Source organism: Dromaius novaehollandiae, chromosome 8 (genome assembly GCF_036370855.1).
Source record: "Dromaius novaehollandiae isolate bDroNov1 chromosome 8, bDroNov1.hap1, whole genome shotgun sequence".
Taxonomy (NCBI): Eukaryota; Metazoa; Chordata; class Aves; order Casuariiformes; family Dromaiidae; genus Dromaius; species Dromaius novaehollandiae.
In genome coordinates this window covers 28,182,673-28,207,527 of record NC_088105.1, presented here as the reverse complement: position 1 = coordinate 28,207,527, position 24,855 = coordinate 28,182,673, and the positions used below count along the sequence as shown (strand labels likewise).

Sequence of the window (24,855 nt, the reverse complement as noted above, 5' to 3'; positions counted from 1 at the left end):
GCTAGGAAAAAAGGTACAATGCAAGCTGAAGTTTGTAATTTGAAATCTCCATCTCGATTTACTCTTGGAAGAGGAAACATAAAATCAACTGAACTTTAATGGTCAATAATTTATTTTGAGATTTTTTTATTGTTGTTGTAAAGAATTTCTGGGAATTTATAGGTCCCAATCAGACCAAATTGAAAGAGAAGTTATTTCTACTGTGTTGCAGAACTGTTTGCTTTTGCTTGTCGTATGGTAAGATGCCAAAATGTGACAGATGTTTTCGGGAAGAAGGAAATTACATGGTGCTTTTAGTTGTCTGTGTATGACTTGAGATACTATCTGAAGGAATGGAGTGGGAATGGGTGGCATTAGCCGGCCTGTACCACCCCACCAATGGATTAGGCAGAAGCATGTTGTATTCACAGTACTTAACGCATGGAGGTAAGGGAAAGTGGCAGCATCATGGCAAGCGTTCGCTTCTAACCAACTGCCTCCCTGAGGTGGGAGTAGTACAAATCAAGGCGGTGCCTTAGTGAAAACAAATGAAAGTTCTCCGTTGCTCTTAGAGATGGAAAAATTCTGTAGTATTTTACAGTTTGATTTTATACTTTGACCGATTTCCGTGGGAAGAGTTTCTAACAAAAAATCCCATTGGGGCCTGTTTGGTGGTCCTGGACACGGGTGGGACGGGGGAGCAGTCATCTGTAAGGCCAAGACCGAAGGGTCTCGGCACCTGCCTGGCAGCGAGGGGCCCTGGTGCCCGGTGCCGCCTCAGCTCGGAGGGGCAACGGCAGCCCCACTCCCCCCCGCAAACGGCGGCACCGCTCCCCTCGCGGCGCTCTCGTGCCCCCTCACAGCCCCGCGGGCCGCGCCGCTGCGGGGCCGCGCTCCTTCCGCCTGCCCCCGCTGGCTCCGGGGGCGAAGCAGAGCCCAGGGACGCCCCCGCGGAGCACCGGCGCCCCTCGCTGTCAGTGCGGAACCGGGGCTAGCCCGCAGCGGCCCGGGGCGGCCGGCCCCGCCGGGAGTGGCCGGCGGGAGCGGAGCGGGGACGGCGGAGGGGGGCGGGGAGGGAGGCGGGCGGGAGGCGCCGGGCCGGGAGGCGGCGGCGGCGGCCGGCGGGGCACCGCGCTGCGCCTCTCCCCGGCGCCGCGGAGCGGAGGTGAGCGACGGGCCGGGGCTGCGCCCCATCCGCGCCGGGGCTGGGCGGCGGGGTGCGAGGCGGGGCGGGGGCCGGGGCGGCCGGTGGCGGTGCCCCCCGTGGCGCTGCCCCGCGGCCACGCGTGCCCGGCGGCGGCAGCAGCGCTGCGCCTCGCCCCGCCTCCGGCCCCGCACACTTAAGGGCCGCTGGCGGCGGAAAGGGGCGTCCGGGGAGGGCTGCGGGTGCGCCGTGCCCGGCTGCCGGGCTCCGCCGCGCTCACGTGGCTCTGCCGGGCGGCTCTGCCGGGCGGCTGTCAGGGCGGCGGGCGCGCCGGCGGCGTGCAGGGCGCTGGGGAGAGGTAGGAGCGAGCGCCGCGTCCTCGCGGGCGGCCGGCTCCGCTCGCGTTTCGCGTCCGTGCGCGGTGCTGGCCCGCGGCACCGGCTCGGCGCGGAGAGACCCCGCCGCCTCCTCGCGTGGCGCGTGGGTAAAGCCCGGTCTCTGCTGCGCGAGAAGTCTTTGCTCTCACGCGTGTCCCGAGGCGGTAGACGGGAGACAAAGTGTGAAGTAACTTGCGGAATTGGCTGCTGCAAAAGGCAGCTTCTAAGGACGGGGCAACCCGAGAAGTTCATACTTCAGTGAAGGAAGCCGGGGAGCTGGAGGCTTCAGCACTGGTTACACTAAAGCTTTGAAACGTTCAATTGTGAGAGAATTGCATGGAAGAAGTTAGGACGTTGTTTTGAGAATAAATGCTTAACAGTGGGGGAAGAAAAATGAAGTGTGATTATCATCTGACAAAGTTCCAGTTTGAATATTTCACGTTTGCTTGTAGTTGGGTTGATAAATACTTCTATAGTAGGAGTATGTCGCAAAAACCTTTGTTGAGAGATGTGATTTAGCCACCAGAATGTCTTTACGGTTTCTCTGAGTCATGTATGTTTTATGTACATGTGCATTATATATGCATTATATATATATTTTATACATTATTTGTATACCTTACATATATATCCAGAGTATAAACATACTGTGCATTAGATCTACATTGTATAATGTGTGCAGATAATTGTTTTACCCTATGTCTGGTGTGCTAAAACGTGATGCCATATCACATCGCTGAGAAAACAGGAAAATTAGATTTGTACCACAGACTAATATTGTGGAATTTCTGCTTCAAATGTCATTTGAACAGTGGTATGCCTTTTACAATGTGTGTTTATTTGTTTTTAATATTGCAGATGCCTTTCGATTGCAAGACTGCTGAAATGTTTTGAGCACTGCCTCTACTTTCCTAACCATGAACAGTTCAAAATCACCAGGGCTGGCTGGATTTGGAATCTTAAAAAACACAACCTGCCACACAGAGAAGAAGATTTCAGTTTTCTTTTCAATAATCTTCATGACAGTGGGAATATTGTCCAACAGTCTTGCAATAGCAATCCTTATGAAGGCGTATCAGAGATTTAGACAGAAATCAAAAGCCTCCTTTTTGCTTCTTGCTAGTGGTTTGGTTATCACAGACCTCTTTGGCCACCTCATCAATGGAGCCATTGCAGTGTTTGTGTATGCATCTGATAAAGACTGGATTCGATTTAACCAGTCCAACATCCTTTGCAGTGTTTTTGGCATCTGCATGGTATTCTTTGGTTTGTGCCCGCTCTTCCTGGGCAGTGTGATGGCTGTTGAACGTTGCATTGGAGTCACTAAGCCAATATTTCACTCTACAAAAATGACTTCTAAACATGTGAAAATGATGTTGACTATGGTATGTCTGTTTGCTGTTCTTATAGCTTTGCTGCCTATTCTTAGGTTTAGAGCCTATCAAATTCAAGCATCGAGGACCTGGTGCTTCTATAAAACAGAACATGTTGAGGACTGGGAAGACAGATTTTATCTCTTACTTTTTTCTTGCCTTGGGTTACTGGCCCTTGCTATTTCATTCTTGTGCAATGCTGTCACAGGAGTTACCCTCTTAAGAGTCAAATTTAAAAGTCAACAAAGACAAGGCAGATCTCATCATTTTGAAATGATCATTCAGCTCTTGGCTATAATGTGTGTTTCTTGCATTTGCTGGAGTCCATTCCTGGTAAGAGCCTAACGTGTTTGCCAATTTTTAATGCACATCGCTGTCTAAAACTTACCCTTTTTTATCTCCAGGTTTTAAGGTGCTTTAGTTGTGATAACAGCTCCATCCACATTTTAATGCATTAGTTCTACAGCACGTTGCCCCTGATGTATGTACCTATGCATCTGTAACAAAAATAGTAATTATTCTCCACTTTTGATCATAAGTGAAATAGATTAAGCTAAATGTGCAGGGCCCGTGAAGGCTTTATTTTCAGTGAAGCAGGCAGTGGTGGCTAGAATAAATTGGAGCCATTACTGAGCTTGCCCAAGAAATTCAGTGAAAGCTTGGGTGGTACGTCTCTTCAGTCTTTACTGTGGTTTGTAACGTGTCTTACTGATGGTCGTCTGTTCATTGTCATTTACTGCTACTTGCAAACTATGTTATGGAAGATGACAGTTAAGAAGCTAAAAATCTTCCTCTCCATTAACAGGTTATTAAGGACTTTGCTTTAGAGTTATGTTAACAAACAGTGGCTGACAAGGGGTTAATATAAAAACTTTGTTTAGGTCTGCACAGTCTGGGTTTGTAATCTGGGCAAATCCCTAGCAAAGATTTTCTCTGTACTTGGTGCTCTTTCTTGGCTGTCCCAGATGTAACTTAGGGCTGCTTGCTAGCAACAACTGCTGTGATTCTTTCAAAGCTGTAAGTGTTGATCAGATTAGTGTGTGCGCTCTCAGTAAGCTGTGTCAAAAGAAACAGGTTTATGATATGGAAAAGAACTTAAGGGCTTCTGTTGTCTGATGACATTAGAAAGCTAACACTAACTGTGACTGTCTAGTGTAGTAAATCTGACTGAAGCAGTTTTAATTTTGTCTAGGGTGAGAGAGGTTAAGTCACAAATAATATTAAATCTTAATTTGTTTCCTAGAAACAAGGTCCCATAGTTTTCCCCTGACGTGAATGAGGAACAATTTTGGTTTTAGCCATGGGGTTCACAAAAATAGAAAATTAAGTCTGAGATCTGAATCAGATCCAGTTACCTCTCATCTGCTCACTGACTATGGTATAGCATGGAGGTACCTGAATCGGTTCTGAATTAGCTCAGATACTGACCGTAGCCTAGCTGCAGCAGTTGGGTATATCTGGCCAGGTAGCAGCTAAGTTTATCTAGTATTGCAGAAATTGAGGGTGTCTGGATCTAAATCTGTGCCTCACTGAAATGCACAAGAGCGCTCTCATTTGTGTCAATAGAGACAGAATTTTTCTCCCGCTTCTCTATTGATATTTCTAGACTTAGTCCACAAAATAGTTTAAATTCATGTTAGCTTTTGTCAGCGTCCTGACTGTTGTGTATAGCGTATAAATATGCTAATCAGAACATGACAGCAAGCTTTTGTAACACGTAGTTACTTCCAGATACTTGCTCACCTCATTAAATTAGTCTGAGGCAAACACAGAATAATTATCAAGAAAAGCAATTGCTTCAGTTGCTTTACTTTTCATAGAAAAGCAGTATATTATCCACTCTCAATATTTATTTTCACTTAAAATAACTATTCTTAAAGGTTGCAATTAATTTCATTTCAAAAGCCTTTGGGTGTCAAAAGAGCAGTAGACTTTTTTTTGCTGTTGTTCAAAAAAAGTATTTCATTCTTGTAATATATGAAGAAACACTGAGTTGCAACTGCTTTGGTTGTTTTTTCACTGTTGGTAATTTTGTTATGCCTTTCCTCTCTCTTTTATTAACTATACAAATACAATTTTTTTAATCTTCACAATCTTTAATGAAATCGGAGTGCTACTTTCATTAAGGTATTTAACATTGTCCAGATTGTAATCGAAAATGAATTATTCCAGCATAATTTTTTTTTTTTTTTCCGGAGCCTTAAGATTGGCATTCTCATCAGCTGGTGATGTAGACCGGTGAATGACTTCTTGCTTAATTTTGTGCTTGATAATTTTTGAGACTGCGTTGGAGAGGGAGGTGATGGACAAGCAACCCTGGTTTGCTTAGCAGGTGCTGTACAAATTCTGGGCGCAAATCTCGTAGTGTTCTCTGAGCATTCAGGGCTCTTGGTACTTTACTTCTGAATCTCTTTTGAAATGAGGAGAGCCAAACTGTCACCAAAATTAGCCTGGCAATATGGAAAATAGTTCTTTAACATGGACAAATGTACATTTGCAAGGAGAATTAAAACAAAATCAGTGTAAAATAGGATTTAGTTCTTGAAACAAAGTTTCAAGGAAGTGGATGATTAGTGTTTTAACTACTTTAACTACTTCTATACTCAGAGAAATACAATGAGATGAGTACTTAGGAACTGTCATATGTGGCTTGAATCCAGAGTAGTGTAAGAATAAGCATATTTATTTAGGAGGGTGATGTATTCTTTCATAGATTGTGAGATGGATTTATGGTCACTGTCCTGCTGCTTCTAAGATTTTTGCATTTGTTGAATTCTACATATGTGACTAGTCCCAGTATGAATGAGTGGCACTAATCAAGTATTAAGTACATGATTTTTTTTTTTCCAGGGCTGGAGTCCTTGATAGATATTCTTTCTTAGCTAGTAGGATCATAGAGTGTACATCAAAATTAATTCTGTAAATTACCAAATCTTTACTTACTTTGATAGTATTTTGTCCACTGAATACAAATAGAATTATAAGCACCGCATTAATTTAGCAAGCTTTATTGGAGTGTGGTGGAGCATACAGATTCAGTAGAATAAAGTTTTGCCAGGAACATGCTGCTACAGTGCTCTACATACTCCTAAAAAGATCCAAAATTTATCAAGGCATATGATTTATGATGATTTGCTGATACAAATCTACACATCCCGTGTACCCGAAACCTCTCAGGGCTTTTCATTTGTGAAATTAGTGGTTTAGATTCTGTAATTTAATCTGCATATGCCTAAATAAATGTTTCTTGAAAAATATATGAGCAGGTATCTATCGATGAAGTTATAGTAGCTAAATGCAAATTTGTATTGCATTCGTTTACTTGTTTAAACGGTTCTTACCCAATGCTGTACGTAAGTCACATAGGTAAAATTCTGTCCACAGAGAAATCAATAGAAAGCCTTCTATTTACTTTAAAAGATCAGAACTTCACTGGACATATGTCTAAATATATGTGCATAAATATATACACCTAGGTAGGCACCTTGCAAACTTGTGCACTTAGTGAATGGACAGCTAATAGTAATCAATATGACAAATGGATGGAAAAATCCCCGTATAAAGCTAACACAATACTTACTTTAGATAGCTCTTCATTTTTAAATATTAAACATTTAAATACTAGAGTATCTTATTAAAGACTGCTTGTTTTCCGTTTTTAAGTGCCCCCACATTTGCTAGATGCCAAATAAAATATACTCGCAGTGAAATCTTGACCTTTTGAAGCCAGTGTTAATCTCTGACTTGAGAATTTTACCCACGCTGTCCGTCCCAAGGAATGTATGCATTTACACACTAAAACCTTGTGTGAGAATGAATTGCCTCTACCTAAACTGAAGCAAAGTAGAACCAAACAAACCCTAGGAAGAGAAAGCAGAGGAAGGCGATACAGTTTATGCCACATGTGGTTTACAGATACAAGAGCATGGACTTATGTGGTGTGATTATCTATCTGACAGGGGGTTTGGTTTGTTCATTTTTCTTCTGTTTTTAGTCTAGTCTGATATTACACCAACTGTCATTGGGCATGGCTACCAAAACTGAGTCCACCCCATACTGTAATCCATCTGCAGATTTACTTCACTGTTATATTTTAATTTATATTTTTAAAGTGGAATTACATATTCAATCATTCTTCTGTGGTAAAGCCATCCTCAGATGGTTTTAGAGGCCTGCGACCCTGTCTCTTCCTCTGTGGTGTCCGGCACAGAACTGATCTTGGCTTCTGTACCTGCTCAGTGATGGTGAACCTTTTTGGTGCTTTTTGCTCCATTTCTTTTAAAAGACACAGTAACCTGCTGCCATCTCTATGACATGCCTGGCACCAGTGTTACTCACCACCTCTCTTTGGTCTGCTTATATAATACAAATAATATGTTGTAATCTATTACAACATCTCTTTTAAGATTCCTGCAGATCTGGAGCATCTTTTGAACTGAGAGCCCGTGGCATAGCTCATGTGGGTCTCTGCCTGGGGCGGCCGGACAGGGACTTCTTTCCGATCCCCTCTTGAAGCTCCCTCTTGCTTGCTCCTCAAAAATGAGCAGTGCTCTCAGGTTTTCGCCACTGTGTGGAAATCCTGTAATGGAGCACTGTGATGAGGGGAGGAAGGACCACAAAGTCAGTCTAGGCACGTGCAGATCATGATCTCCATAATTCTCTGTAAATAAATACAGACAGTGGGGGATCTGCTGGCTGGGTGATGATCAACCTGCTTCTTCCTTTACAGGGAAACATGTCTTTCTGTTTGGGCAGTTGAGAGGGGAAAGGAATTCACAAAAAAAGCCACATGAAATGAATGAATTTTCTGATAATTTGTATAATCAGTGATTCACAGAGGCACGTTTGTTCTGTGCCTGTGGTAGATTACCAGAGCCTAAGCTGCCAATTCAAGTAATTCTGTGTTGCGATAGGTCATTCCAGAAAATATGTTATGAAAATATTAACTTCTCTATATAGTGAGTCATCTATTTTTTAATCCTTACTAGAGTCTTAGTCTTTTGCTAAGGATATGTGAATTTTGTTGGATGAATTTGGCCCCTAGGGCTGGATTCCCAAAGCAAATTGTTGGTTTGGAGCATTTTGTGACAAGCATCAGTGATGAAGTAGATTGTTACATAAAGCTGCTCTTTTGGCTGTGGCTTTAAGTCTGTCCTGTCCTGAAATGGCTTGTTTTGGGAGCTACATTTGTATGAGCAGATTCTGACTTCAGTACGACAAATTCTGCGGGGCTCAAAGCATAAACATGTTTTAAGTTTTGTTTTTGGAGTAGCAAAGTGAACTTCCTGAAATTACGGATAGGAGGGAATTATTTCAGAGTGAATTTTTATGCAGGAAAAAATTATGATATGGAAAAATGTCTAATCTTTTTCCTGTGTGGAACACAGTTTTGGCCTGAGGAAAAATACTTGTGCATTTAAATTTAGATTACAATTATTCTTGTTAGTATCTTTCTCTGTACATTTGTCTTACTACTTTCATTCTAGTTTTACCTTCTGTCATACAGAAAATAGCCATCCCTTGCATTTGGTTTGAAAAGATGTCAGCTATTTATTTCGTGTGGTTAAATTGGCCCTTACTTATTTGCTTTTCTCACTGCCTAGATTAATTTCTAGCAGCCTCTTCTCATGCCGTCTCTTCCCTTTCCAATTAGTTATTTTAACTGTGTCTCTCCGAGTTCATCTGGACTTTGTGTTGTCCTCTGACCATCTTGTGGAGTGAGGCTCGGTGGTGGGTTTGGGTGCACCTAGGTCTGAATTTAGTTTGCCAAACTTTTGCCCCTGACCGAGTGCCCAGGCTGACGGGGCAGGCGAGAAGGGCGGCGGGGGCTGGCGGCACGGTGGCCTCCCGCGGCCCCCGGGCTGCTGCCCCAGGCACGGCCGGTGCCGCGTCAGACTCCACATTTTCACGCGTTGGCGGAGGTCAGCGGGTGACGTACTTTACGTGACTGAGTCTTAGGCTGTGTAGCAGTGGATAGCGCAAGGTGTTTCGCCCGCGTTGTTGTCCAAGGCAGTCCTCTGCACGTCTCCTTTCAGGCTCTGTGTGTGTAGTCCTGTATACACATAGGGACAGTGTGCCGTCCGCTTGTACCTGTGTCACCCTGAGGTCTGTCCCGCCATTCCTGTTTTCTGTATTCTTTTATTAGCTGGCTGCTTGGATTTCCTTTATCCTAGCTGACAGTTGTGTGTGCAACGGGGATCGTTTATATGGGCTCATGGCTCTTTTGCTGCTGTTTAGATGCCTTCAAGTATTGTTGATTTTATTGTCCCTACACCAAAATAGTTGCTAAAAAATTTGTCACTTGTCTCATGCTCTCTGGCTGGTGATTTTCGTAAGCGGAGTGCTGCCGCCGAGGAGGAGCAGGCCGTGTCCCGAGGTGCAGGCGAGCGCCTTGCCGGCGCAGCCCCTGCAGCCCTGTGGCGGTGCCTGGGGTCTCCTGGGGGCTGCTGTGGGGACACACGTTTCCCCCCAGAGCCGCCAGCAAGACGTGCTGTCGGGCAAGGTGGTATCTGCGCAGGCACTGTGAACTAAGGGTTTCTTCTGAGCGAGAATAAATTAGGTTTTCAATTTCCAGTCATCTGTTTCTGAAGAGCGAGAGAGAGACTATTAAATACTCTTATCTAGCTAACACCGCAGCTTTGAATGCCATTGTAAAAGTTAATGTCATGCACTTCATGTGTTTCTTCCTCAAGATTCAGATTTTCAAAAAGATAATGAGTGATAAATACTGTGGTTTTACTGGCTTTTGTCATTGAATGCATGTCATGTTTTGCTGAAGTATTTGAAACCCGTTATCTGTTGACACCATTTGAAGATGGAGCGTGCTGCCAGAATAAAGGAAATGTGATTAATGTCAGGCCGCAACCCGTCTGCGGCAGTGGTGACCTGCCGCAGGAGCCCCCATGGTGATAACCGTTGCGGCGTTCTTGTCCTGTCTCTTGGGGCAGCCTAATCTCAGGAGCCCACTTCTGCCACAACGGTTTTAATAAATGAACCAATTTTGTAGGGAAAGGAAAAGGCTTTTTGCTAGCCCAAGGTCTGCTTGGTATGGCTCTTTAGTCAAAAGTATCGATGCAGCAATGATTATTGTCTGCTGTAGGTTGTTCTTCAGGCCTTGCTCCACCAGAACAGGAGCAAGCATTGGACTGAATAAAATGCTCCCCGAGTTCCTCTGGAAAAAAAGAATTTCTCATATGGGTTTGCTGGTCTTTCAAGCAATGCTGGAAGAAGGGCTCTCATTCTCCCTCGTATCATCATCTTTTAATTGCCAGCCGAGTTTCTCAATACATGCTTTAACACTGTGAAAATTCAATTCTTGCTGGAGTTCCTCTGAATGAGCTTATGATGTACTCAAGGTTATATCACTGAAATGTTACTGTGCCATTCCTCTTATAAGAGCCGAAAAAGATATTTTAAAATATCTCTCTGATTTTAGGTGTTAATAAGATTCTGGGAAAGAGAACATTCATTTTGATTGGAATTTTTGTTAGTCTGAAATGTTAGACTGAAATGACTTTTTAGCTTAGTTTCCTGTGGAATAAGGTTTAGGCAGTGACTTAGACAATGTGAGTGTGCATTTTCCCTCTCAACAGATTTTAGCTCTATTACTTGATTTCAACCAGTTTAGGGGCAGTAATTAATTTCTGCATAAGTTTCATAAAATATAGGTAGATGGGATGAGTAAAGATTGGGAATTGACCGTTTATAAATCCATTTTTTTCAGTCTGTTGGGTAATTTTTAACTGAACAAAAAAATCTGTCACCACAAAATTACTCCAGGGAAAGAATAGGCTTTTGCAGAGAGAAGAAAAAAATCTTGATTTCATGCATTTAAAAATTCAGTTGACCTATTCAAATTCATATATGCTGTACTGGACACCCCTGGATTTTCATGCCTTTTAAAATATTGTTTATCTTTCTTTTGCTTTGTATTCTTAAGAGGAATAGTGGGAAAATTTCCACCAGGTTAGATGAGAAATGCAGAGTGTCATTTTAGGTATTCTCAAAAGAGGATGTCCACCTAAAATGATGCTCAATTTCACAGATACTGCTTTAGTGTTCAGAAGTGGTCTGCTCCTATTTTCATCTTTTAAAGTTTGTAAAGCTCTGACTGGTCTCAAGCCTGTCTGAGAAACATGAATCACTGTTTAAAAATGTTTTTAAATGTGGCCAGGGCATAGTTTATCATAGACTACTTATAAACTCGGTATTAAATGTGGCTATGCTTGTAAATCAAGTGTGTACCTCCTTCTCCCAGAAGGCAGGGAGCTGAGTAGCTGAGATATTCTCTCACCAGTAGAGACATTCTGGAGAAGAAGCGAATAGTGGACTGCAGGTCGTCCTGCAGTGATGATGTGAGCCAGGGAAGGAAGAAGAGCCGAGACTGACAGCTGTCCTCTACCAGAGGCTTTTGATAGAGCATAACTACAGTTTTTGTTATTTACGTTTACTTGTGCTGTTTGGAAAAACTCGAGGTAGAGTGCTTTTCTGAAACCAGTGTGCCACCAGAATGTAATGAAGCTGGCCTGTTTCCAAAACAGGAACCAAACAAGGAAACAAGAGGAAAGGTAGAGAAGGTAGATTTCCAACAATGTGAAAACATTGCACTTTCAAAACAACACGGTCCTGTTTTTCTGTCAAAATTGCTTGTCACTTGATTTTTAAATGTATATTATATATTTAAGATTAAAACAAAAAGATCTAATAAGAACATTTAATTCCAAATAGTTGTGACTTTCACAGAATTTTTTTTTTTCGGTTTCAAAATTGGCATCCCGAAAGAACAAATTTTGAAATATTCTCAGCCAAATAAATTTGCCATTCGGTACCTCCCCTTACTTATTCAACTGCTACATCTCTCAAATTCTGTGCTTGATATTGAAAAGTAAGTCTGTATGATAAGATACATTCAATTTTGTTTAATATTTTGTTGGCTTGTTCCAACTTCCTAGGTATGACACTTATTGAGGCCTTTCTTGCTTGAAAATATCATGTACTTCATAACCATTTTTGGAAAATGTCATACAGTGCATAATCATTTTTCAGTTGTTATTTTAAGACAGATCTTTTTACTGAGTATCAAAAGCCTTTAAATGGTAAGCTTGTTGCTGAAAAGTCTCCTGGACAAACACAGTCTCATGGAACAATTCCAGAAAGTCCTCTGTATTGACCAGCTGCAACCTGACAGACTTCAGCCTGCCATATACTTTCATATATTTTGTGATACACTTATTATGCTATTATGGTGTTAATTCACAATCTTAGTTTTTTCGTGGTGATGATAATTGCTTTCTAGCAGAAGTTCTTTATCTCAATGGTAGTGTATAATCAGCTCATATTCGAGAGCATTATTTGAATCCGCTTCGGGTAAAATACAATATTCGGGTAAAAGCTTTTAAGGCACCACTTGCTAAGTAAAACTAGAAAGGCATTGATAGCTTTAAAATAGAGCAGTTTTTCACTGATTCTAATTCTGATTTTTCATTCTTATTTAATTTGCTTTTAAGACTTAAATTTTACATTAAAATATGCATAAATTGTTGAATTGTATCTGGTTACTTGTATTATAAACTCCCTGAGGAGAGGTGTCCTTCGTGTATGTGTGTATAGTGCCCAGCAAAGCAGGAGCGTAGTCCCATACTGGGTTCTATAAATGCCGCTCTTATAAATACCATGATCAGTTAGCAGAGCATGCAGAAATTTAGAGCAGGAGTTACAGTGAGGTTATAGTAGTTGCAATTCATTCTTTTCATATTGGATAAGACAAAGTAGCTGGGTGGGTGTAAAATGACCCTGAGCGGTGCTGTGAGTAATGCACTTTCTCCTGGATTCCTCCTGTCTGCTGCAGGCAGGGTAGGGAACGGCAGAGCAGCTCGTAAGCTCTTTCTCAGGTCCTCATTTTAGTGAGCAGCATAAAGACCTCGTTCAGCAAAGCACAGGTCTGAACGGCATTGGACCTGAGTTTCTGTATGATTTCCTGAAGAAGGCTGAAGACAAGCCTTTGCGTGAGTGGTGTCCTGGACTGAGTTTTCAAGAAAACGAGGCTTCGATACTAAACTCATGGAAGCAGAGGATTACTTTGTCATTGGAGAAATAGAAATTAATGACAGATCTCGAGTCCCCAGCCTGCTATCCCAGACCTCTGTTCTGACAGCGGCCACAGGTAACTTAACAGTGCGTAAGCTCATGACACGTTTGCTCCACGGCCACCCCATAGCTGCAGGAGCGAATAAGGATGTACAGGATTTAGTGAGTCTGCCTTTAAGCGTCCTTGTCACCCATGCTATGAACGATATTAGGACGTGAAGATGTGGGGAAGAAGAGCCTTGTGTCAGTGGGGACATGGGCAGCTGCAGTCCCTGCTGTGTTACGGCACGGAGAGACATTAAAACAGAGGAGGAAGCAAGAAGGAGGTAAGGCAGCAAGGACCATGTAGGGGATAGCAATTTGTTTTAGGATTTACAGTTCATTAGTGATTTAGAAATAAAAATGAATTCACTTAATGGTCATTTAGGTTTACAAGGAACGTGAGTTTGCAGAAGTAGTGAGAAATAAATCACTCTTAAATGGTGATTTGATTTTTTCCTTCCTCTTCTCCACCTAAAAGGTTGTCCAGCTGCACAGCAATCCCTTTTAGAGTTTACAGTGATTAATTTGTTTGCCAACATTAAAAAAAAAAAAATAGTTGCAAATGATATATTCCAACTTGGCAAATATTAATTTGTTAGCCCTGGTATTTCAGTTTAGTTTTTCAGTGCACTTCTTCAGAATGATCTGTAAAGTAAGCCTTTTTTTATAAAGGTGAATATTTTTACAACATTAAAAGAAACACAGCACATTTTCCTTTTCATTAGGCCAGATCTGCAGATATTGCAAATCAGATAGCACTGTTGCTTCCAATTCACCAGTGATTCCACTCAATGTTTAAAATGATCTCTTTTTCCTCCACTATATACATTGCATATATGCTAAATAAATAGGCATAAAACATAATTACAAATAAACATTTTTTTCCCCATAATTTCTCAGACTATTAACCTGAAGGACTGACTCCATTAGTAGATAACATGTTCTTCACTATTTTGGACCAGGCATTACTTGAGGTCTTGCTGGCGTGGTCACACATCAATGCTGTCTGCATTTCTGGATCCTCGAAGAGACTTGAAAATGCCAATATATATCATGACTGACTCATTATGGAATTCTTTCCCCTTCTTTATACACTTCTAATGTGTATGGGTATCTGTGGTTTCGGTAGTTCTTGCCTGGAAGCCTGTGTGTATGTGGCATTCCTGTGAAATCAAGGAGCAATTTGTCCAAGGAATCCTTACAGAATTCTGCCTAATGTGAATTCTTGAATTCTTAGATGAAAATAACAGATCTGAGAGGATAACAAAAACGGCCAAGTAAGAATGGCATTCCTTATGCAATAACAAACACTTCCTTGCTCTCAAAGAAGTAGGTGGCAGGTTTGCCTCTGGTTGGTGGGTGCTGAATCTGTGTTGTATCTCTGCTCAGACCTGTAAATCTAGTGGAGTATGCCTTTAGAAATAAAGCAGCGTGAACGTGGTGATGTTTGAAATGACAGTCCACTTCTAAGCTGCTGTTTTGATCCTCTGCATAATAGTAATTAAATGCTGAATTCTTTCTATAATTGTGGACCTTTGCAGCTCCTATTTTCCTCCAAGTTGTCTGTATGTTGTCTCTTTTCTGTATTTCCTCACTTCTTTTCTCCCCCTGCCCCAGTTTTATCTGTTGTGTTTCTTTAGGTATTTGTAAGTTAACTTCATTCTTAGTGAGAGAAGTTTTATTGCTTCTAAATCAATGAGAATATTTGTTTAACCATTAAAAATGATTGTTTTCTAATTGAGTGTGGAAAACTGAAAAAGCAAAGCAATAAAAGAGGAAATGATAGCCGATTTTCAGGGTTTGAAGCTTTTCCCAGCTGACCCTAATGGAAGAATGAATGGACCCTAAATACATAGAGTGCTTATATCCCTAAATGATTACTTTGTTTGATTGTATTTCTCATGACAGTCCTTATTATGCAGTATTAGAAATGCTGTATTATTTTCTGGTCCCAAAAGATTTAGCAGTTAAACTGTAAAGTTTCTCTCAGCATTTCTGGCTAGTGAATATTTTCATTTCAGCTATAAAATTTATTTTTTGTACAAGAGATTTTTGCTCTATGTCTTGTTGTTAGGCAGCATCATGTTTCTTACTCTATGGAAACAGGCTTCTTCTGAACTTTAAAACATGTAGCTCAAGGAACAGCTGGTTTATTTGACTTTGATATGGACACTATCTTTTCATTATGAAGCAAGTCATCTTCTGTTTTCAGGTCTAAAAATCTTCTGTATCTATATCCATTCTACTTTTCCTTCAAATAAGCTAATCAGTTAAGCCATGAGAGTAATTATTGTCAGTTAGTTGAACCAAAGTATTCCTGATTTTCAGGAGAGGGCTTGAAAGGAAGGAAGGAAGGAAAAAGGACTGTCAATCCAAGATGAAAAGATTTGGATTCTGTTGGAGGAACAAAGAGAGGTCACCTGTTCAAGATCAAACTGAATTTATGTTGCTGCAAAACATGTATCCTCCAAGGGAGAGAGGATAGAAGATAAAAGCTCCACTTCCAGTTGGTTTGCTATCTTGTGCACACAAAAAGTCCTTTTTTTGGATAATGTTTACTTCATAATTGCATTCATGCATCATACAGAGCATGATAATGCCAAAGCCAGTGAATAAAATATAAATAGTGAGTATAATGTCTTGACACATTTTTTATCAGGAATTTTGAGAAACTCTTATATGCATAAAAATCTAATTTCAAATGACATATTTCCAAATGTTTGTTCAGAAAGTATGTTGCCATATATTAGTATTTTGCATAAATCTGTAAAATCACAGATGGTGAAAATATCATGCTGTCTCTAATAGCACAGTAATAGCATGCAGCAATATAGATTAGGTCCTCTGCAGACCTGGGCCTGCATGAGAAGAGCAGAAAGCTCAGAAGAGCTGAATGGCATCAGTGAGAAGTGATTATGCTGCTAATTCAGCTGTAGCTGAACTGCTGGTTAGCAAATACCCACAGAGCCTTATTTCAATAAAATGGCTGTAGGACATGTATATACTGCTCTATTGCAGTCCCTTCTTGGATGTTCAGTTGATGTCCTGCCAGATCTGTCCTACCAATTTTGAAGATATACCACTTCAAACTTTTGATCTTACCAAAATGAGAAAAGGCACACAAACCCTAAACGATGATATGTTCATGAAGCAGTGTCATGTGCCCATAAGAAATCACCTGATCTCAGAATCAGCTGAGTCTGAGAAAAGAATAATAGAAACTATTTTCATTAACTTCGTGTAAAATATTGTATGTTCCTGAGCTCCCCCCCCCCCCTTTTTTTTTTACTTTTATCACAGCAGTAGTGCTTTGGGAATGGCTCACAGCTGTGAGTGCCTTTAGCTTTACAGTACCTCTAAAACATTTACTGAGCTCTATTTGGGTTGTAAATATGGGGCACATGGAGGCTAAATAAACTTGTACAAAAGGCTTCTGGCATACCTCAGCTACCTGAAGATTCATCTGAATCTTTTCTGATCTTCAGCCTATTTCTTAGAGCTCTGTGTTTCCCATAGAGGAGTGTGATTCTGATGTGGCAAAGGTCTTTCTCAAACTAGTTGTGTTTGACAGGATAGCAAGTAAACTTGCGTGTTTAAGGATGTATATAATGTCAGATAGTTGTTACCATCTCTGATTTACATGTATCGGACCAAAACTTGATTTCAGGAGGTAGGCACAGATTTTCCTCCAACTGAGTAATGAGTCAGTGGATCCATTATTAATTTTTAATAGCATCATTATTTTTTCACAGAAGTGTACCTGAGAGAAAAGGGGAATCTGTTATTTTATAGTTGCTTGTTAAGACCTGATCCTGCAAAACTTTAAACATGGAAATATTACATATCCCCATAAAAGTATTGTCTGGACTTCAGCATGAAGGAAAACATGCTGGTGCATTTTGTCTTCTCCAATTCCATTTTAAATACACAATTTTTAAAAGAAAATTACTGTGCCTGGTTAAAATTTACTTGCTAGACTAAATGATAGTTGTAGTTGAAGGAATAGTCCACGTATTTTTTAAAAGGAGAGGAAATCATTAGGGGAAAAACATAACTTGCAGATCTATAACATAGAAAGTGGTAGGTGCCAAAAGCAGTACAGTGTATATGTTTACATTGTGGTGGTGGCAGAAGTGGTGCTCTACATGACATTTTCTTTGGAAGCCCTTGCTTTTGAACTGATATATATAGAATCAAATAAAAAATAAAATGAAGTATACTCTGCTCTGTTGCAAAAAATATTTTGTTTTACATACTGTAATATCTATATAGCCATAGTACAGGTAATTTGATGCAAGTACTTCTTTTCTAACCCCAGTTCTTAGGGGATATAAAATTATAGATAAAATGTGAAGATAGTTCCCTCACTCTGCCTCTCTCTCTCTCTTTCTTACTCCCTCCCTCTTTTGTGTATTTTTTTTCTTAAATTCTGTATTTATGAAGCACTACAAAATATCCTCTTCTAGCCAGCTCTTGCCTGTAGCAGACTGCAACTTGTTTGCAGCACATATGAATAATGGAAGTTCTGAAAACTTCTGAAAGTTCAGAATAATTAAATAATGCTTGTTTCCATGGAGTGAACCAAAGTCACTAGAACACCACCTTGTTTTCTGTGTGATTCAGGAGAAGGAGGTTTGCACCCCTGGATTCAGCATAGGCATCCGTGACAGTGACAAAACAAAAGTACTCAGCAAGTATTGAAAAAGCAGCTTTGTCAAACCGTGGTCTTCCATTAATGTGGTTTATCTTGTGGATTATCTTATTATTAAAGTAATTATGCTTGTAATAAAACCCAAGGGAAGAGGAGGAGGTTTGGGAGAGTCTGCAAGGTTCCCACGGGTACAAAGGATGAGGAATAGGTGGAGCCTCTGAAGGCTGATCTACAGAGAAGAGAATTTCTGATATTTATGTTTGCACATAACAAAATTGGCCCATCTGCTCTGCTTTCCAAATCAATCTGTTGGTGACCTGTTTTTATCCAGTTTCCTGAAGCCAAGGGTAGGACCTGGATTTAGAGCTGCTAAGCCGAAATGCACAGTTTGTCTTGTTTCCTAACTAGCTGTAAAGTCTGCTGCTTGTTTTGACTGGCCGTCGTTGAGTATTGACAGGAATGTGACTAAGCAGCCCTGCCATTTAGCTTATTAGTTGTTCTCATATAATTGAGATCCAATTGGAAGGGAAATTAAAGACATGATGCTTATATTTGGAGAGTGGTGTGAAGCTCTGGAGCTATTTTTTTCAATTTGTTGCATTGAGCTTTGTCCCTCAGGGAAGTGACAATTCTCTGATGCTGTCTCCTGGATGCAAAATTGTACAAGTCAACAATCCCAAAAATTTTTAAAAGTTTTCCATCAGACTTTCTGGATGTTGCAAAGTAAGCTGGTGTTTTGTGAAACCTGACTTTGGAAAAAAGGGATGGCGATGTTTAATGTATTGTGTCAAGTTCTTGCCTGACACATTTGGACTTCTCTATATTTTTAGCGACAGGGAAATCTCAGGTCTTTCCTTAAGCCAGCAAGGACTAACATGAGTCAGAGTAGCTTTATATCCTACAAGCAGACAGCTTTGATTTAAAAAGTCAATGTTTTACACTGATGCTCTTATAGTTACTTTCCTAAAGAAAGGTTGAATTGTATTTGTTATATCGTGTAGTACTTTTATTCTTTGCAAACCAGGGAGAAATACTGCAGCTGTATGCATATAAACATTGTATATAACTCAGATTCTTAATTTTTACATTTCTAAATATGTTTAAAATGTCATGAGTTATTATTTATTTATTTACCAGATAAGGATTTTTTTGTTTCTTTTGATTCGTACCGCTGAATCTGTGTGGATATTAAATTCAGTTAAAGACATCAAAGGCAACCAGGTATCACATTGCCTCTTGCTACTTCACCGCTTATGTACTGGTGGCTATACAGTGCAGAATTCCTTAATCACACTAACCTGATGGGCCTACAGGATAGGAAAAAAACTTTAGTCTTTGAATTGGTTTCACGCCTTTGAACAAATATTGAACAGAATTAGTGAAGTAAGAAGAAAAAGAAGTGTCCTTTCTGTGCCTGAGAAGAGGTCCTGCTCTCAGACGTTAGCTTAGCATGGCAGCATGCTCTTGTTCCAGTTCCTGAGCCAATGACTTCTACCAGTTCAGGGACATGGCTTTCTTAGACATACGGAGCAAATACAGGCTGTTTGAATGTTTTAATTCAATGAAACACTTTAAATAGATGGTAGTGTATTAGGCCTTTTTTGTTGTTTATTATTTCAGAATGACTTAAGAATAGTATTTTTTGAATTTAAATTTAACTAAAAACATTGAAACTAAAAATGTGATAAAGTAGCAATTTATATTGACCTTGCTTCATTCTACCCTCCTTCAGTTGGAGTTCAGGGTCTTGTTCTACAACTCATGAGACTGCTTTTGTAGCAATGCTCCAGTAGCCAGGATGTATTTTCCTCTTTGGCCTCTCTTTGCTAGTATAAGCATGCAGTCTTCCATCTACATGTTTTCTCAGAAGATGTGGAAGATCTCCCAGGACAATGCAGGCCCTTTGGAGAAGTGGAGAAGCTATTTCACTTCACCCTCAGAGACAATGTGATGGTAACATGTCTGTCCCTACTGCTACTCTGCCACAGATATTTTAGGATAAAAATACTGAGGAATCTCTCGTGCCTGGAACTGGGCTGAGATTTCTGTGTTAGCCCACGCCTGTACCTCTGCCTCACAGAGCTTTAAAAAGTCAAGCTACCATTTTATATTGATTTTAGTGATACAAGTAAGCAAATAGTTTTTTATTCCTGAATAATACTTTCAAATAATTTAAGTAACATGGCTAGAAAAGTCTTACTTTGTGAAACAAAATCTGCAGATAAAGTATTTTATCTCAGTACTCCCACTATTGGGATTCACAGCTGAGTTGCTTAAGCATTTAGTTATGTATATAACCTATACTTGCTACTTAAGAGTTTAAATATATTATTTTGTGCATGTCCAGTATTCACAAAGAGTAACTTTAATGTCCTGCTAATGAAGCTTCTCCAAATGTCAGTATCCGTACAACTATATAACAAATTTCCTTGTCCTGATCATTAAATGGAACTTTGAAGTAAATCTATAATCAAAACAAAGGCACTTTGTTTCGCCACTGACTTAAACAGCAAAAAAAAAAAGAGGATTCATTCAGATGTGATTAATACTAGATGGAAAAGAATCTCACAAGTTTGCTAGATAATGTGAGAAAACAATACAGTTTTACAAAATCGCGGTGGAGCTTTTTGTAGATGGCAACCTTTGCTGCCTCCTCCTCCAGGCGTAGGATTCCATTATTTATTAACTTTGCAGAATGCAAGATAAGAAAATGGAATTTTGAAGTACACACACAAACATCAAGAAGTGGATTAGCAAGCTATATGTCTGTATTAAGCTAAGCATACAATAAATCAGATAAAGCCATTGGTATATGAACTCTGTGGTGCTGTCATTCTGTGCCCAGTTCTACTTGCATGAGTGGGGAGTAATCTACCCGAGTCTGGCTTGCGGTATTGGACTTCTAATGAATAAAATGTTGGACTGTCCTGAGAAAACATCCCATACAGGAGCCAAAGGAGTTGTCCAAGTTTGGGTGGACTGCTGATGTCAGAAAGGAATGCACCCAACCGTTGTAGGGTGAAAAGCAGATTCAGGGAATTGAGTTATAGCTGTTTGTGTTGGCGTGATGCTCAGACATTCCTCCTCCTTATACTGGTTCCCAGCTGTGCTGCTGCCAGTCTTACCAGCTTCCCTAAGAATATTTCTGTGGACTCTCTTCTTTGCTCCCACAGATGTCCATACAGAAACACTTAACCAAATGCTTAACCAAGCAAATGCAGTCTCATTTTATGTGTTAGTTCTGTTCCAGTCTTCAAGTTCATACTCTGATATGGTGACCTGTGAGGTTTAGGCAGGGCCCAGGAATACAGCGAGTCATTTGAAAAGAAATAAGACGTTTGTTGGGTTCTTGAGTGGTAGGTAGTTTTCTCTCTTCATTTCCTTTTTTTTTTAGTATTCCTTTTTTTTATATTCTTTTTTTATAAGGTATCTCTGTGCAAGTACCAGTTTCTGGACTGGACAAACTGACCCTACCTTTCAGCACCCAATAACTCACAGTATTAGTTGTAAAATATCCTGTTTCTTAGTTACTCTATCACTTTAAAGGACTTGGAACTAAAAGCCTTGTAGTGTTTCATCCTTCTACCAAAAAAGTCTTCATGTGCTTTTAACATTAATAATAGAGATAGATAATTTACCATCTACTGGCAGATTCCTGGCTTTGCACTGCCAGGCTTTCTTCACACAGGAACTCAGGTTACAAAACCTCGGTGGCAGAACGCCCATAAGGGAGGTCTCTGCAGGGCATGAGCCACTGTCAGCCTGTGTTTCGCCAAGTCTGGTGTTTCACAGCTTAGGCGCAACTCTGAAGAGGGGCATTACTTGGGGAGCTGTACTGAGTTAGCGTAGCTTTTGGATATTCTCTGCCAGCAGTGATCCTGTTGAGCTGTGCTGGAAAACGAATGTCTCCACTGATGTGAAACCACTGACTCAGGCAGCGGTGGGCTGGTGGAGGTCCCTCCACGTGCAGCATTTCTGTTGCCTCCACAGGTGAATGACGCCCTCTTCCCCATTAGTAAGAGGAGAGGTAGCAGTGGCCTTTGTCACTGTGGCTTGAATTGTGGTAGAAACCTCTGAACCCCTTCTTCTCTGAGGTAAATGAATTGTGTTCTGTTGCAGCTTAAGATTTATGAATCTTTTTGATGAAATCAAGGTGCTGTATTCCTTAGGCAGACTTTTATTTGGAAAATGTGAAAAAAGTTAATACCCTTTGTAAAAATATTCCAGTCTGAGAGAACAGTGGCCTATATACTTGAAAAATCCAACCCTGGAATAGTCTTGGCACACTTTGCTAGTTCAAATTCTAGCTAATTTGTTAGTCTTTGCTCCTCAAATCAATCCCCGTTTTTGAAGGATGTTCTCTGGCTAGTTGCCATCCTCTGCTCAAGTTTCAGCAGGTCAGTAGAGACAGATGTACATCCTTTATAAAATATGAGATTTCTAGAATGATGTTACATGCACAAAAATGTTTACTTTGTAATTGAGATGCTCTGATGCTCTGAAGGCAGGAAGATAAAAGATAATGTTGAAATGATTTCATGCATTTACATGCTCTCTTGATGTACTTTTTTGATATGTAATTTAAAAAATATTCCATTTTTCAGGTGACTATGGCCAGAATCGGGATAAATGAAAATCGTTCAAAGGAGACCTGCGAAACAATACTTTTTGCTCTCCGAATGGCAACGTGGAATCAGATTTTAGATCCCTGGGTATACATTCTCCTTAGGAAAGCCGTACTTAAAAACCTGTACAAGATTACTAGGGGATGTTGTGGCATACACATCATAAACTTACACATGTGGGAACTCAGCTCCATCAAGAATTCTTTAAAGGTTGCAGCAATATCTGAGTCTCCGGTAAGTTCCAAACAAATAAATCTACAGCCGCTCAGCACTACAGGGCAATGAAATTAAGCATAGTGTATGAAGAAGTGATGGAGGCAAGGATCATACACTGGCCATACCGTAAAATGAATCCTTGTAAGGCTCAGTGGTTTGGCATTTGTTTTAAATTGTGAGTGGTTTGCTCTTGTTGCTTACCAGTTTGATATTGCTACTCCAAAAGAGGCACTTGAATGTTTTAATTCGCTTTGGAATACATTCCTTCCAAAACCAGTAATAAAATAGTGGTAAATCATCTTATATTTCTCCATTCGAGGTACTAAAGTGAACAGCGTTCCTTAGACACGCACTCCCTCCCTTCCTCCCTCCCTCCCCAACACAATCTTTTACTTTTGGCAAGCTTCTTAAGAATCCTGCCAAAATTCTTAAGAACACATTCGAGTGAGAAAATTATCTCCAAGGTGGTTTTAGAGAGGGGTAGATTGTATCTGCCGGTGATACCCACAAATCTTTTTTGGAGTCGCTGTTTCCTAGGGCTAAGTCCACCATCCATTCCAGAGGGTACTCTTTGCTTCTAGGCATTGAATTTTCCATTTGGATGTATGAAAGACACTTCGCTTGTGTCCAGCTTGCTAAATGATCTCGTTTGTTTGGTTCAATGACTTGAGCTCTTAAGTATTTACTGTTCCGCCAATTTTTTTGAGAGCTGCAAACTTTCTCAGTGGAAATGTTCCTTTCAAATCGCTGATAAAACGTTAGGTACCATGTGATCCCCATGGGAATTAGAAGCAGACAGCTCAGCTTGTTTACTGTTACATTTTTAGATCTATTGATCAGTTTTTAGTCCTTTCAATAGATTTTATTATAACTAACAGACATAAATCTATGGTTAGTCTGTATAAAGAACAGTTTTATTTTCCCCAAACTGAAGCAAATTTCTTGAAGAGTTCCCCTAATGCATGTATTGAAATGCTTATAAGGCACATCTGCTTAATTTGTAGAAGGTCACACTTGTCTCACATTAAAATTGTGTGTGAACAAATGAGCACCTTTGCAGGGAACTGCACTGTGAGTGTGTGTTTGTTTGTGAAAGCAAACTGTGTACTCAGTTTTTGCAGGGTCTGTGTCTTAAGTGGTGTCTTAAGTGCTGAGTATATTCAGTATATTTGATGGTACCAGAAAGTTTCCAGCACTTCACACAGGGGACCCTTTACCTTTAATGCTGCTAGAAGAAGCTTTAATTTTTGTGACTGTACTTTGTTTAAAAGCAAAAGTGAGACTTTGTAGCAGAGATATTGTTTTAAGATGCAAATGCCTTATGTTATTTTTACTTACTTATCTTCAAATAGCTTCATTAGTGAATTGTTGGTAGATTTGGATGAAGCAGTTAAAAATTAATCCATCAAGAATGCAGTCTGAGGGACCAAAACTGTTCACAAAATACAAATTCATGTTGTATGTGAGAACAGTTTGAGTCAAAAAATAAAAAATCAAAAGGTTTAAATATTTTTATTTTTGGTTTAAAAATTACTTCCTTCTTACTTTAAAAAGGATACAAATAAATGGGTTAAATAACCCATAATGAAATGAAATGGCTTCATTTACTCTAAAGAATTTCTGTGTGATTTATTTCCTCCATTGTAGAGTTGATAAAACACGCACAGAGCTGATGCTGGTATAAACCAGGCACTGTTGCTTCATGTCAGTTCTACTGATATCAGTGAGAGTGTTAAGTCAGTGCTCAGTCTGGCCTTTTCATTTCATAGAGTGTGATGCCAGTGTATCTGTTGACATAAATTATTTGTTGTTTAAGGGAAATAGTTGTTTTAGCAGCCGCAGAAAAATGTTGGTCCATAAATTGTAGAGATATTTGATCAGTGAATGAAGCTCATCGATGTTCCATTTTGTTATGTGAATAAATGTAGCTTGTGTAGTTCATACTGGTTGAATTGTAAAACAAGCAAAAAAGTTTATATGTATATGTGATTTCTTATATTTTGTGTACTGGTACATATTGAATGTAAATTGCAGAGCGTCATTAAAGTTATCAAACTGTATCTTGAGAGTGATGATATTTTTGCATGACAAAAGGGAGCCTAAGTTACTGAAAGATAACCCTTATTACAAAAAAACCTCACATTGATTTCAAGCTAACCAGTGCCTTTCACACACATGATAATAGTGTGAAGGTAGCTAGGAGGATAGTGAGAATTTAAATAGGAGATCTGAGTCTAGACCCACTTTACTTTTATATGAGTAGCCCAGCTGAAATCAAGGGACTAAGGCAGGTAAGACCAAGCTCTGATGATCCATGCTTAGAAAATGCAAATGAAAGCATCACTGAGAGAGTTCAGTGTTT

General features: G+C 40.1%; 1 protein-coding gene across 3 annotated transcripts; it reads left to right on the top strand.

The window, feature by feature from the left end:
- The first annotated feature begins 1,044 nt into the window (after positions 1–1,044).
- PTGFR (prostaglandin F receptor) lies at positions 1,045–24,553 on the top strand. Of its 3 annotated transcripts, none has more exons than XM_064516027.1 (3): positions 1,045–1,144; positions 2,359–2,885; positions 22,257–24,553. In XM_064516027.1, the coding sequence occupies exons 2-3, from the start codon at positions 2,418–2,420 to the stop codon at positions 22,560–22,562; spliced, it is 774 nt and encodes a 257-aa protein (XP_064372097.1). In that variant the 5' UTR covers positions 1,045–1,144; positions 2,359–2,417; the 3' UTR covers positions 22,563–24,553. The 3 variants fall into 3 exon arrangements, with proteins under 3 accessions (XP_064372097.1, XP_064372095.1, XP_025962287.1); XM_064516025.1 differs by having other exon boundaries at positions 2,359–3,206; XM_026106502.2 differs by lacking the exon at positions 1,045–1,144 and adding an exon at positions 1,306–1,481 and having other exon boundaries at positions 2,359–3,206.
- The last annotated feature ends 302 nt before the right edge of the window (positions 24,554–24,855 follow it).

Bases quoted from the DNA above. Each gene is read 5' to 3' on its own strand.
- PTGFR (XM_064516025.1), top strand. From the start codon at position 2,418: ATGAACAGTTCAAAATCACCAGGGCTGGCTGGATTTGGAATCTTAAAA. The intron at 3,207-22,256 runs GTAAGAGCCTAA...TCCATTTTTCAG, and splicing joins TTTGCTGGAGTCCATTCCTG to GTGACTATGGCCAGAATCGG.